General features: G+C 41.7%; 1 protein-coding gene across 1 annotated transcript in view; it reads right to left on the bottom strand.

Moving 5' to 3' along the window:
• Positions 1 to 133: 133 nt before the first annotated feature.
• Positions 134 to 13,844, bottom strand: part of KDM3A (lysine demethylase 3A) — a 47,548-nt gene continuing 33,837 nt past the window's right edge. The window contains exons 16-25 of the mRNA XM_065404920.1: positions 13,345 to 13,523; positions 12,266 to 12,502; positions 10,754 to 10,925; positions 8,034 to 8,124; positions 7,212 to 7,342; positions 6,239 to 6,358; positions 6,009 to 6,148; positions 2,849 to 3,025; positions 2,635 to 2,769; positions 134 to 833 (exon numbers count right to left, since the gene is read on the bottom strand). Of these exons, the coding sequence (XP_065260992.1) occupies positions 738 to 833; positions 2,635 to 2,769; positions 2,849 to 3,025; positions 6,009 to 6,148; positions 6,239 to 6,358; positions 7,212 to 7,342; positions 8,034 to 8,124; positions 10,754 to 10,925; positions 12,266 to 12,502; positions 13,345 to 13,523 (1,478 nt within the window). The 3' untranslated portion in view covers positions 134 to 737. The remainder of the gene's footprint in view (positions 834 to 2,634; positions 2,770 to 2,848; positions 3,026 to 6,008; positions 6,149 to 6,238; positions 6,359 to 7,211; positions 7,343 to 8,033; positions 8,125 to 10,753; positions 10,926 to 12,265; positions 12,503 to 13,344; positions 13,524 to 13,844) is intronic.

Below are 13,844 nucleotides of genomic sequence, written 5' to 3'. Positions count from 1 at the left end.
TATCAGGGTAGTCAGTTTAGAGGTCAGAAAAGGAATACACTCCTAAAACAGAAGTGCTATATGTAGGGTATTCACTATTAGAACCTAGAGTTACAGAAGAGTGCAAATACCAGTTTAAGCTGGAAATCAAAGTTTCAATACGGGAATTTTTAATGAAAAAAATGCTCTTTTCATTTTACATTTAGAAATGTAAACTCATTTAACTGAAGATGGTTAATCCCCATCCTTGTCAATATACACTAGTTTTAATACTATTTTTGATGCTAGTTCTGTGTTAATGTAAAAACATAAGAACTGCACTCTCAGTACACTTACTGTTGGCTATTAAATCAAAACTTCATACTTCCTCCTGTCCCCTCCCCCCAAAGCAAATTACAAAAGTTGATGAGCTTTTTACATCATGTCTTAACATTTTTCAAATGAATAATTTGGAAATTTCCAGTGTACATATTTTCCCGAGTAAGGTCTACAGAAGGTATCTTTGTACAGCTTGGAGAGTTTCTCCTTATAAAATTCTATTGCAGATAAGCATTCACAGTATGTCAGTGTCTGTTAATATTACTACATATACATCTCAGGTTTGTAAACATTAGATGAATACACAGAACAAAGTACCATGATCCTCTGGTACTGCTGAAAGGAAGATGAGGTAACATTAATAAATCTCAGCATCCACAGGAGGTCCTGATGGAATAGTTTACACTGCTGCCAATATTTTTCAGTTTCATAGTTCATGGTTAAGGCTTTCCACCTGATGGTTTGCTAAGGCTGGATTCATTAGCTCTCAATATCCCAACTGCATCTTTAACAGCATGGTATATGACATTCTTCACCTAAAAGGAAAACAAGAAGTTAGCCACTTTAAAGAGACAAAGCTAAAGCACTTATCTAGTCAGTCTGGAAGATTCTACATTTAGATTCTTGTAGAGTGAAAAAGCTTTGACTTTTCCCAAAATAAGAGGCATCCATGAACTCCAACTATGTTTAAGGCTGTATGTTCACAGTTTCAACAATTAACTGAAGGTTGGTGTAGCTTTAATAAAGTCCATTCTACATACTTCTGTATGTGGCTATGTTTTGGTGTGTGCAATTAAGTGAGGTATGGCATCAGGTATAAGTGGCTACTTGAGATATTTTCCTAAGTATCAAACAATGACTGGATGATCCATGTTAATGACTGTTCTATATTTTGGTTCAGTACCATACCTAGTTATGTATGGTACTGAACTGAATCCGCACGTGAACCCAATGGTGTATTGTAGGTATGGCTAGAGTTAAGGCTGAATAGTGCTTGTTCAGCATGAGGATGGAGGTATACAGGCTATGGATGGTGGAGGGGGAACAGTTGAGACTGAGATGGCAACTGATGAAAGGAGTGTAGGTGCAGTTGAATTATAACTGATTTTCAGAGTTGTGTTGTGCTGTGCAATCTAGCAACCATTACTTCGAGTTAAAGTTCCTGAGTGTGGAAGTGTCCCAGGTTTAATAATTCTATCAATGCTGTATGTCCTCTTCCAGAGCCCCCAGGTCTCTCCCCCGACAGTTCCATTGGCTAATCTCAGTGCGACTCCATTAGGTTATTTCAAACTAGAGAAATAACTGTCATTTTTAAAAGTTCAAGACTGGCTTATGATCGTATCACAAAATGTGAGTTTGGTGAGAGAAGTTTGGAATTAGGGGAGACTATAGTTCTTTAGCTACATGAAACCAAAGAAATGAGGAACAGGGCAAAATTTTAAAAAGCTTCCTCCACACAAAAAAAACAAACAAACAAAAACTTAGTAAAGGTTTTACTAAAAGGTAGACAGAAAATTCAATTACTTCTGAAGAGTTATTCTTCAGAATTTGATTTAAAAATCAATTAAAACCATTCTGTTAACATGTGTTAAGTCAGGGGTGGGCAAATGTTTTGGCCCGAGGGCCACATCTGGGTATGGAAATTGTATGGTGGGCCATAAATGCTCACGAAATTGGGGGTTGGGGTGCGAAAGGGGGTGTGGGCTTGGGCTAGGGCTAGAAAAGAGTTCAGGATGTGGGAGGGGGCTCCGGGTGGGGGCAGGCTCTGCGGTCGGGCTGGGAATGCAGGAGGGTGCTCTGGGCTGGGACTGGGGGGTTCGGAGAATGGGAGGGGAATCAGGGGTGGGACTGGGGCCCAGGAGTGCAGGCTCTGGGGGTTGCTTACCTCAAGCAGCTCCCAGAAGCAGCGGCATGTCCCCCCTCCGGCTCCTACATGGAGGCGCAGCCAGGTGGCTCTGTGCACTGCCCCATCTGCAGGCGCCACCCCTGCAGCTCCCGTTGGCTGTGGTTCCTGGCCAATGGGAGCTGTGGGGGCGGCGCTTGGGGCGGGGACAGTGTGCAGAGCCTCCTGGCTGCCCCTATGTGTAGGAGCCAGATGGGGGACACGCTACTGCTTCTGGGAGCCACGCAGAGCGAGGCAAGCCCCCAACCCCATTGCCCGGCAGGAGCTCGATGGCTGAATTAAAGTGTCTGGCGCGCCGGATGCGGCCCCCAGGCCATAGTTTGCCCACCCCTGCATTAAGTGCAACTCAACACAACATTAATATGCAGTTGCTATTAAGCCCTACATATGCAGTTTAATTTTTTTTTTTTTTAAACTAAAAATTGGTAAGTTACCTGCAGTTTATCTTCATGGTTCGTATGCGTATGCGAAAGATATCTGAATTCCTGAGTGAGCCAAAAGCAATGTTTGACATGCTCCGGAGAAACAAAATCTTCTGCTACTTTAATACAACTGTATAAGTTATGAACCTGAGAGAGAACAAAAGATATCAGTCACATGTCTAGAAGTCTGAAATGATCAATCAATAATAGCGTCATTGGTTCTTGCCTGATGCGGTGCTCCTGCTGGAATGAAAACTACATCTCCTAGAAACTGCACGATAGCCCAGCCTTGAACTCCATATTCTTGATGAAGACGTTTTCTCAAAGATCTGTCCAAGTACCAACTCTGATCATGAATTGGATCATGATCTACGGGGTTCTCTTGACCTTGCTCTTCTGAGACCTGAAAAAATAGTCACAATATGACAGTGACTACCCAAAAAGATGTCAGATACAGTATCAATGTGCACTTCTTGTATTTGACAGACAAAGCCAGACCATTGAGTAGTTGACCTGTGTATTTCTGTGTTCAATTACAGTACTAGCTATAAACACTAATGAAAATGGAAGTTTCATCATCCAGTACTTTAAGAGCTCTAAAGGTTATTACCATAGTCTGTTTAATAATACAGAAGATTTGGTATTCTTATGGCACTTTGCAAGCATTTGCTAATGATCTTCACTACGCTTCTGTGACAAGGACAAGAATCTCATTTACAGAGAGCCCCTCTGCGTCCTTCAAGTGACTTGCACAAGGCCACAGAGGGAACCAGTACAGCAATGGGTTTAGAGGTTTTGTACTACAAAGTAAGATATTATGTACTGTAATCTACCTCTCTCTTTGGTCTTCTCATACAAATATTTAAGGTAGAGCAATGCACTGTTTTGTAAGGTCATCTGAAACAAAGTTGAAGTATTAACTTCCCAGGTAGAAACAGTGTACTTATTTGCCATCAACATCTCTTAAACCTAGCTGTTGTACCAGCCCTCTAATCCCTACCAATAAGCCTGTCAGAGATCCCCACATTCACATCTCTTGTGAATAAGACAGTGTGTAGGTTTATCAGCAGTTTATTTGTCCAAGAGAACAGCCTAGAACCATCATCAGAATTTGGAAGTTTCACTCTTCCAAGGTCTCCCCCCCCCCAAGACATACACTTTCCAATCACTTAGCTGACTCAACCACCTCCCTTTTAAATGCTTTGCATCTGGTTTACTTTTATTCCCATTACCAAACAGGACTACATCTGGAATTGAGCCCACTAATTAAGCCATCTTGGAAGGCCTACACAAAGTCCTGATATGCAGAAACAAAGTTCTTCAGTCTGCAGAATTTAATTATCCCTTCCAGTGTTAATACCTCACCCACCTCGAGTCTCTATCTTTTGTTGGTGAGAGATAAGCTTTTGAGCTTACACAATGCTCTTCTTCAGCTATGGGAAACAGAGCAGGTCTACACTACAAACTTGCAGTTGTGCCGCTATAGCTTCTCGTGAAGATGCTCTAAGTGCTCTCCTGTCAGCTCAACTCCAGCTCCACAAGAGGCGGTAGCTATGTCAGCGGGATAAGCTCTCCCACCAACATAGAGCTTTCAAAATGGGGGGGTTAAGGTCAGTATAACTACATCGCTCAGGGGTGTGGATTTTTCACACCCTTGAGCAACGTAGTTATGCCGAAATAAGTGTGTAGTGTAGACCTGGCCTCATTCAGTGTCGAAGCTTAATACAAGGCAGAACAGACTGTTTAACGTAAGTAGTTAACATATTTCAAGGGACCATTCAAGGTGAAGTGGCACGTTAACACTCCTCCAGTCATAAGGAGAAAGAGGGAGGTTTGTTAGTGGGTTATAGATTGTTGTAATAAGCCATAAATCCAGTGTGTATTCAGTCAATGATTTTTAGTGTCCAGCAAAGTTATGAATCTAAGCTTCCCGGCTTGTCTTTTGCAAGCGTTGTGTGGGTTTCCTTTGAGGACGAGGACTGATAAGCCAGATATAGTGATCACTGGGGGGGGGGGGGGGGGGGGGGGGAGAGAGATATCGTTTTCCTGTGGGAGTTCATTCAAGAGCATAGTGACTGTCTGGTTTCACCCACATAGTCGCTGTTGGGACATTTAGTTCACTGGATGAGGTACATCCTGTGTTGGGATAGGCATGTGCAGGACCCATGGATCTTGAAAGGTGTGTTGGGGGGGCGGGGGGGGGGGGTGGATCATTGTGGCAGTGGAGATGTGTGTGCAGGCTTTGCATCTGTTGTTCTGGCAGGGTCTGGGACTGACAGCTACAAACGTCCCTCTCTCCAGTTTTAATCCTTTACACATCAGCTAAAGGCAGACTTAAAAGTTGACCAGTTTTTAAGATGCTTAAAGGTTATAATGTATTCAAGCCACACTGTAGTAGTCAGGAGGGTGAAGCCTGGCTACTGAAACTCTTGCCTAGAGTGTCAGTTTAAGATCATATCTCCATCCTCACACAATGCCATAAATTCAGGATCCACTGAAAACATGGTTTAAAAACACAAAAAGACAAAACACCACTCAGATTTCCTTTATCTTACCTCCTGGGCTAGTTTCTACTCTCCCCTCTGCCCCCACTGCTCATCTACCACCAGATTCTTCTAACTCATCACACAATCTGGCCATTCTTGGTGCAAGAGCCCCTGCAGCACATGCCACATGAAATGAATTTTAGATTAAGGCCAGAAAGGAAAATTGTGATCTAGTTTAACCTTCTGCATAACAAGCTATAGGACTTCCCTGAATCAATTACTGATTCAGCTGTAGTTGAACTATAGCATCTCTTTGGATATTATTCTAAGTCTTGATTTTAAAATTCTCAGTAAATCAATAATCCACTACAACACTCAGTTAAGTTGTTCCAAAGGTTAATTACTAGACTGGAAAAATTCAGATGAAGCAGTTTTTCATCAGAATTTGATGCTTTAACAAAATCCAGCTATTTTGCTGAGGAAAAAAAAGGAGTGATTAAGTTCTACAGAACCTGGCGACATTCCTGCTCCTTTGTAACCTGCCATATAGACTGCCTTGGAGTTGGAAACACCAGGGCTCCCAGCAGGTTGGCTGCCTCAGAGCCAAGGCTCCATTCCCTCTTGCAGAAAATTTCCAAGGGTTTGTTTTGTGTTCCAAATTGAAACTAAATCAAAATTTCACTTTCAAAATATCAAAATTCTCCATGAAAGGGAGTTCTCTGCCCAGTTCTATTAGTTACTCTCAATTAAAATTTGCATTTCTTTTTAACCTTAGGTTTTGTCTGGCTTCCACTTCCAGCCATTGGATCTTGTTAGAGTTTTGTTAGATTGAAGAGCTCTCTATCGTCAAATTTCTGTTCCCCATGTGTAAGTTTGTTTCTAAGCATAACATTAACCTACCTTTTTAAGGAATTCCCGGATCTTCTCTGTATCTTTAGCAGCATAAATGTGCCATAGAGCACCAGGTTTCTCTCGATTTTCTATAAAACGCTTAATTGTCAACTCATCAGAATCACCATCTTGTATAGTTTTAAGCACTTCTGTTACAAAACAAAGAGTGAACACATAATTACACTGAAGGGCTTTGCCTCTGATTACACATGGATGATCTCAATGAGCAAATGTTTTACCTTCTTCTTGATTGACCTGCCCTTTTGGTATGCCCACATAAACCATAACATTAGCTGCATCAGACACATCTAAATGGAGGTTTGTTGTGCCATACTTCCTATCTTCTGGTGTAATTAAACCTGGAAAATTTAGATATATGCAACATATTTATAGGCCAACAACAAAATATGCACTATAAGAAGCAGTTGTTTAAAATGTTTGTTAATGTGATTACAGTATCAAAGTTTTTTTTTCCAGAGAGTCAGAATTCCAGACCGGCCTATTGATTTATAATTGTAAAAAAAAAAATACATTTTCAAAATAGACTTATAGCCTAACACACTAACTGTTGCCTTCATGCCTAACATGACTAAAATGTACAGAAGCCATGCTCAAGACTTACTAGTACAGGGTTTCTATAGCCATGTAGGCCAGTATGAGTCTCAGAAACAATCCAGTTCCCATTAAGTATGGCGGCTACACTAGCAATCCCCATAATGAAAAATTTGTCAAGCATGGCTCTGAAAGAACCATATCTGAGAGCTGTTTTAACACATGTCAAGGAAAGAAGGGCTCAGAGAGAGATTAAAAAGGGAGGCTATGGCTCAGAGGAAAAAGAGTTCCAAAAAGATTGGGCAGAAGTAGTGGGCACAAGTAGAACAAGCAAATATCCATGGAAAGCTGCAATAAAGTAACAAAGAGAACAGTCAGATGTGTCCTTAAAAGGACAGTGGAATGAATGCACAGAGGTTCTTGAGAACGAAGGACAAAACTGACTACTTAAATACAAAGAGATCAACTGATGAATATTGACAGTAACTCATCTGAGCAATGCTAGTTCTTACAAAAGGGAACCAAGATCCAACACCTAATTTGGATTGACAGAACGACTAATCTGATTGTCTGTGATTACAGGTCTGCACTTAATTCTGAAGTTTCCATATATTCCAGTAAATGTTAAGTATGAGCTACAAAATTAACAGGATTACTTACCATATGCATTGTACATTTTAGGACCTAAATCTGGTCTAACAAAATAGTTGGGAAGTCTGGAGGCAAGGTTGAGTTTACCATCTCTTCTAGTGTACTCTGGCAGTGGAATGTTATTCATCAGGTCATCAAACCTACAGTAATACAACTCCATTAATATTAGGCAACAGTATAAAATATTCGAGGGAGAGATTTATTAAAATTTACTACAACCAACATTTATTTTCTTTCCCAGCCCAGGGGTATAATTCTTTCATCAATGCACTCATTAAATCTAATGGGAAAACAGGAAAACAAACAGCTAGATAAGACATAGGAACATAGTAGATATGTGAAGTTTAAGATGTACATTAGTATAATTACTAATATACTGAACAACACTGAAGCCCTTAATGTCAACTAATTGGCCAATTATCTCTATTGTCACTAAGTACAGTATGCAAGTTAGGCAAGGCATGGAAGAAATTTGGCCCAGAGCTTAAACTTGGCAAAAAAGTACGCTTTGACAGAACCTAAAAACCAAGAGAAATGTTATGATTTTTTCCTTTTTTGAAGTCTAAACTTTAACAATCAGCAGCAGCAAAGAGTTAATTTATTTAGATGCAAATGCAACCTATTGTATTTTCATGAGCATCTATAGCAAAACTTATTTCTCAAACACCCAACCATGCCGAGCATCTCACAGAAACAGATGTAGTTTATGCATAAACTACAGTCACTGCTCAGAGTTGAATCAGGTGTTTCAGAGTTCAATAGCATTTGTGATTTCTGAGATCTCTTTGGTGCATCAACCATGCAAGGAATAGTTTTTTCACAAGTTCATACCGAGATGGCATCATGTCTCGGAAGTCTTCTCCTGGAGGCCAGTCCTTAAGCTTCAACACCATTGGCTCCCTTCCTTCGGTTTTAAGGCGGCCTATGATTAAGAGCTCACAGGTATCAGTTACTTGGAACTTGTACTTTTTAGAATAGAAAATTCATCCAAAAGTATGTGGTCTCACACATTACAAGCACACTGTAGCCACAAACATTTATGCAAAATCAGGGCCCTGTTTTTTCCTATGACACGGTCATCTGGAAAATTCCTTGACTTGTGTCCCAGAAAAAGCAGTTTCTTACAAAAGCAACTGGTTCTTCCAGAAATTGGGTGTGTCCTCCCTATCCATCCAATCCCAGCTGCAATTTAATTTCAGGAATCTTCAGGAAATCAGTGACTATTGTGACCTCTCAGCAACCTCTCCCAGTATCAGACACTTTGAACAGAGGTTAGAAATGTACTGTCCAGCTCCCATTGCTTAAGTTTCTTCCCCCAAGTGCCACAGTTCTGAGAGAATCTAACTCTGCGGATGAGGGGGGGAGGTGGATAGTGTCTGCATTTTCACATTAGGAACCACAACAATTATGGGAATTAAAAGTTCTCTCTTTGAAGTGGCCTCTATGTTTCCACTTGTGGAAAGATAGCAAGCAGCACAACTCTTTTCTGATGAGTTCTAGTTTAATCAAGTAATGCACAACTGTCCTCACAAAGCAACCCTCAGGTCTAGATGAGACAGAGACAGAGACCGAGAGACAGAGACCCACAAGCAGCCCTGCGGATTTTTATGATGGAGACATTATGTAGGTAGACCACTGATGAAACCTGAATTCTAGTAGAGCAAGGGTGGGCAAACTACAGCCCGTGGGCTGCATCCGGCCCACCAGCCATTTTAGTCCAGCCCTAAAGCTCCTGCTGGGGAGCAGGGTCTGGGGCTTGTCTCGCTCCGGTGGTCCAGCTGGTCAGCAGCGTTGGGGGCCAGTCCATGCAGCTCCCGGAAACTGCAGCATGTCCCCCCTCCACCTCCTACACATTGGGGCAGCCAGGGGGCTCCGTCCACTCCACATGCTGCTCCCACCCCATGCGCTGCCCCCGCAGCTCCCATTGGCCAGGAATGGCAGTCAATAGGAACTGCAGGGGCAGTGCCTGCGGATGGGGCAGCATGCAGCAGAGCTGTCTGGTCGTGCCTCTGCGTAGGAGGCGGCGGGGGTGGGGGTGGAGGAAACATGCCGCTGCTTCTGGGAGCTGCTTGAGGTAAGCATCGCCCGAAGCCTGCACCCCTGCCCCAGCTCTGATCTGCCTCCTATTCTCCGAACCCCTCAGTCCCAGCCCAAGCATCCTTCTACACCCCAAACCCCTCATCCCCAGCCCCACCCCAGAACCTGCACCCCCAGCTGAAGCCCTCACCCCCCCACGCCTCAACCCTCTGATCCGCCTCCTACCCTCTGAACACCTCGGTCCCAGCCCAGAGCACCCTCCTACACCCTAAACCCCTCACCCCAGCCCCACCTCACAGCCTGCACTCCCACTCAGAGCTCTCACTCCTCCCCCCCCCCCACCGGCCCAATCCAGAGCCCCCTCCTGCATCCTGAACTCATTTCTGGCCCCACCCTGGAGCCCATACCCCCAGCCAGAACCCTCTCCCTCCACCCCAACCCCAATTTTATGACCATTCATGACCCGCCATACAATTTCTATACCCGGATGTGGCCCTCGGGCCAAAAAGTTTGTCCACCCCTGTAGTAGAGCAAACTAACCAGTGTTTAACAATGTCCAGCCTACAGCCAAATGCACTTTAGACGTACTGTGTGGAAATGCATTCCCTTTACACTGATTAAGGGCTACTAAGAGCGTAGATGGCTTTCTAAATTGCTTTAGTCCTATTCAAACAGCAAAAGTAGAAGACCCCTGAATCCTTCTAACATCTAATGTACAAGTCTAGTTTCCCCACAGGTGAGAAGGAGATTTTAGGAAGAACACCTGGAGATGATAGTCTGATTCATGAGGAATTCAAGACACTACTTCTGGTATCAATTCACGATGAGGCCACAGGACAACTTAATCACTATGGAATACTGAAAAATTAAAAGTTAGCCATTATATAAAGCTTGTCTTGCACTTCTCAGAGAAGTAATTCCAATTAGAAGTGCAACATGTGGAATAAAAATGTTCTCTAGGGGTTCAAAAAGCCAATTCAACTATCCTGTTAGCATCAACATTTATATTTTATCATCCACATTCCACTCAACTGGTAAAGCAGTTGAAGGATGTACATTAGGCTATGGGAATACTCAAACTTCTTCGAAGTGTTCCCCCAAAGACTCTCTCTCTGCTAGAGAGAGAAAAAAAAAAAATGCTGAAGAAAGAGAGCCCTTGAAAGGAGATTTTGAGGAAACATCTTCCTCTTAGTACAGAGGACTAGGAACAATGTCAGTGCATTTCACAAGGTGCACCTGTAAAGAGCACTGACAGGCATGCTGCACTGGAGCATGGGGGGAGATGAACCATTTGCCAAACTCTGAAACTTGGAAAAGTCTGGGAAACCCAACAGTTCCAAGCCAGAGAGAACAGCATATTCCCATTACAGAGATGTCACTGATAAAAAAAAGTCTGCCATTCTGTAGAAAAGCAAGCAATAAGAATGGAAAGCAGGATATTTTCTTCTGTTTGCCATATTTCTTAGTATCCATTAGCCAAAACAACAGAATATAAGTGACTTCACATTGCATACTTGGAATATCTTCAAATCCATCCCAGAAGTCTCCTACTGTAGCTCCTGTGATAATTTCATTGGTTCTGCAATTAACCAGATCTACTTCCTGTTGGCCGAACTCCTTCCTGAAGGATTCAGGTTTCCAAAGCTCTGCATTTATTTTGTGATGCACTCCGGACACCATCACAGGCTAAAAGACAAATATGAATTAGAGAAAATTAAAGCCTCTTTAACACAGAATATTTTAAGATTTAATAAGCATTTCTGCAGGACCTCATCATACAGGATATATAATGGCAACGACAGAGATTATACCAAATTTAGTAAGAAAAAAATTGAAAATATTTTTTAAAATAACTATACCTTTTCTCTAACATCTTATTTATAGTGTTGTTGAGGACATGGGTATCTCGTGAAGATATACTTAGTAGAATTTACAATGCCTTTCCATTATTTAGGTTGCCATGCTAGATTTACAAAGTCTGTACATATTATAATAAAAGCTGCTTTGTAGTTTGAAATCTTATCCATACTTGAGGGGGGGAAAAAAGGAGGAACCAGTAGCAACAAAACTGCTAATTCATTCATATGCTGTACTTTTAGAAGTTAAGTTGTAGTTTCTAAAGCTTACAAAAATTTCAAATGTATTAAGTTGCCTGGAAAACAGAAGTAGTAAATCTTTCACACAACATTTTAACTCTCAACTGGAAAAAGTATGTTCTGTTAGAAGACAAAATAAATAAATAAATAAAAGTTGGCCACAAGACAGTGACAGAGATCACGGCTGCTAAGTGAGCAGTTTTTCATAAGTGACTTTGGGTGTCAACTCCCAGGCTTATGAACATGACATGATGGATATTAAGGGTGCATAATCCACTCCCCAAAAAAGGTTTACATATAGTTTTAGAGACAACTGCTGTGCTGTCCTGTCTTTGTAAATCAAACAAGTTGTGATGGACAGCTCCCATCTGGTACAAGAAAGCCAGAGTCACAATAGGAGCCACCAATATATCCCAGCAAGAGGTATTAAAATGCACAGAAATAGTACTTTATACAGTTTATCCTCTTCTATGCAAGGAGCTCAGCACTAATTAACTCACTCAACACTCATGTAAGGGAAGCAATTATGGATAATCATTCCCTTCTAAACAATTAAATGAAAGCAGAGCGATTCTGTGACCTCGTCATTTGTCAGTGGCAAAGCTAAAAAAAGTTTGAAGTCCAGTCCCACCCTGCTTTAACCACTAGACAATAATCCATGGTGGCTCTCTGGGATAGTAGCATGCCATACGTTGCATTACTAACTGGAAATTATAATCAATCTCAGAACCAAGGCTGAATGTCCAGTTATATGCTCTGCCACTAGAGAACATCCATTCTATATTCAGAAGATCCTTTCTGTTGACTAGTGCTCAGATACCACAGCTATAAGGGCCATTATAAAAAAAAAAAAATCTACATAGTCTGTATTAGCCCACTAAGGATAACATGAGTGTGCAGGAAACAAACAAAACATCTTGAGGAAAATACCTGTCCCTGCTTCCAGCATTCTCTAAAGACATTCCAGTTACTCGCATTGTTGGGATCCTGAAGACACAGCAAGCGGTTATCACATAACCAATAGTGAGGTGTATCAAAGCCCAATATGGTAGGCTTTATAGTTAATCCTTGAGGTTTCTTAGGCAAATCTGTGAGAGTTCTACTTTGCACCAATGATGCAAAAATGTCATCAAGGATTTTGGGAGTGCTCTTGAGCCCACTTTCTGTCTGAATTTAAGAGGGAGAAGAGAAAGTGGATGTTAATATATGCTTTTGTTACAGTCGTATGTCAAGATGCCATTTGTTCTGCAGAGGTTTTAATAAGTCATGCAACACTCCTATTACATATTTTTGCCACCAACTGCTTCCTTTTCACTTCAGCCCACGTTTATATTATGTAGGGATAATAATCTCCTCCTTATAGTTTATGCTTAATTAAGTAAATGACAGACTTGCTGTTATTTATACTTGTGCAAACCCACTGAAGAAGATGGAGCGTGGCTCCTAGTTAGGATTATATTTAAAAAGTTAGTGATCTGAAATCAGTGAGATTGCATTTCTGAAGCCCAGGTTAAATATTTCCCCCACTATTTCAAAATTAGTTACACACTGGGTTTAATTCACACCTGGGCGGACAGGGTGAAGTAATTTGCAATCCATGCATCTGGGGGGGGGGGGGGGAAATCAAATCACTTGATGTAGAAGCAGCTTTAAACTCTAGCTGGGAGTCGTTTAGGAGCAATCCTGGAGGCTACCAGGGAAGTAAATCTGCTGGATGCTCTGACTCTATCCTTCCAGGTGTATGGGCTGCAGCAGATAGAGCAAGGGTAGCTGGCAAGCTTATGCCATTGTGGCACTACTGCATGTAGGCTATAACTAGGCACCTCCATAGGGATGCCTCTGGTGGAAGCCAGACAATGAAACTGCCTTCCCCAACAAAATATTTTTGATGGTTGTGTATTTAATTTGGCACATGCCTGGTGAAATGGTTCCTATTCACTATACACTTCCAGCACAGTTTGGCTTTAAAACCACAGTAAGGAAAAAGCACTGCAAAAATCCTTGTATACCTTTCCTCCAGAAGAGTTCAGCAGATTCCTCAAGAAACCTGTGTTGTTGTTGTTGTTGTTGCTCACAGGTGTTAATATTGCACTGTTGAATGTCTGCAGGGTTGTAGGGGGTTTAGTGAAAGTGGGGAGGGTCTGAAGAGGTTTGTTTTCATTCTTTAAAGTGGACGTGAGGAGTTTATCTGAAATGGAGAGGAAAAAACTCCACTGATAAACTGAACCAAGGCACGTGTATTCTGGAGTTTGAAGCAGTTTTATATAAGTTAAAAAAAAATTACTTGTGAAGATGGCCAATATATTCCGTTTAAAACCACCTTTGAGTCATACTACATTTCAATTATATTCATTAAAAAAATACTGTTCCTTTTTGGAGGAGACATTTTCCCCCTTATGTAGTTTTAAATTTAAAACACAGATGCAGACAAAACTCTGTGGGTGAAACGTAAAACAAGTCCAGTATCAACAAATATTTTGCCCATTGCCAATCTAACGAGATCATTAGA

The sequence above is a fragment of the Emys orbicularis genome, chromosome 5 (assembly GCF_028017835.1).
Source record: "Emys orbicularis isolate rEmyOrb1 chromosome 5, rEmyOrb1.hap1, whole genome shotgun sequence".
NCBI lineage: Eukaryota > Metazoa > Chordata > Testudines > Emydidae > Emys > Emys orbicularis.
The sequence above is the reverse complement of the archived record's forward strand: the minus strand, read 5'-3'. Positions and strand labels throughout refer to the sequence as shown.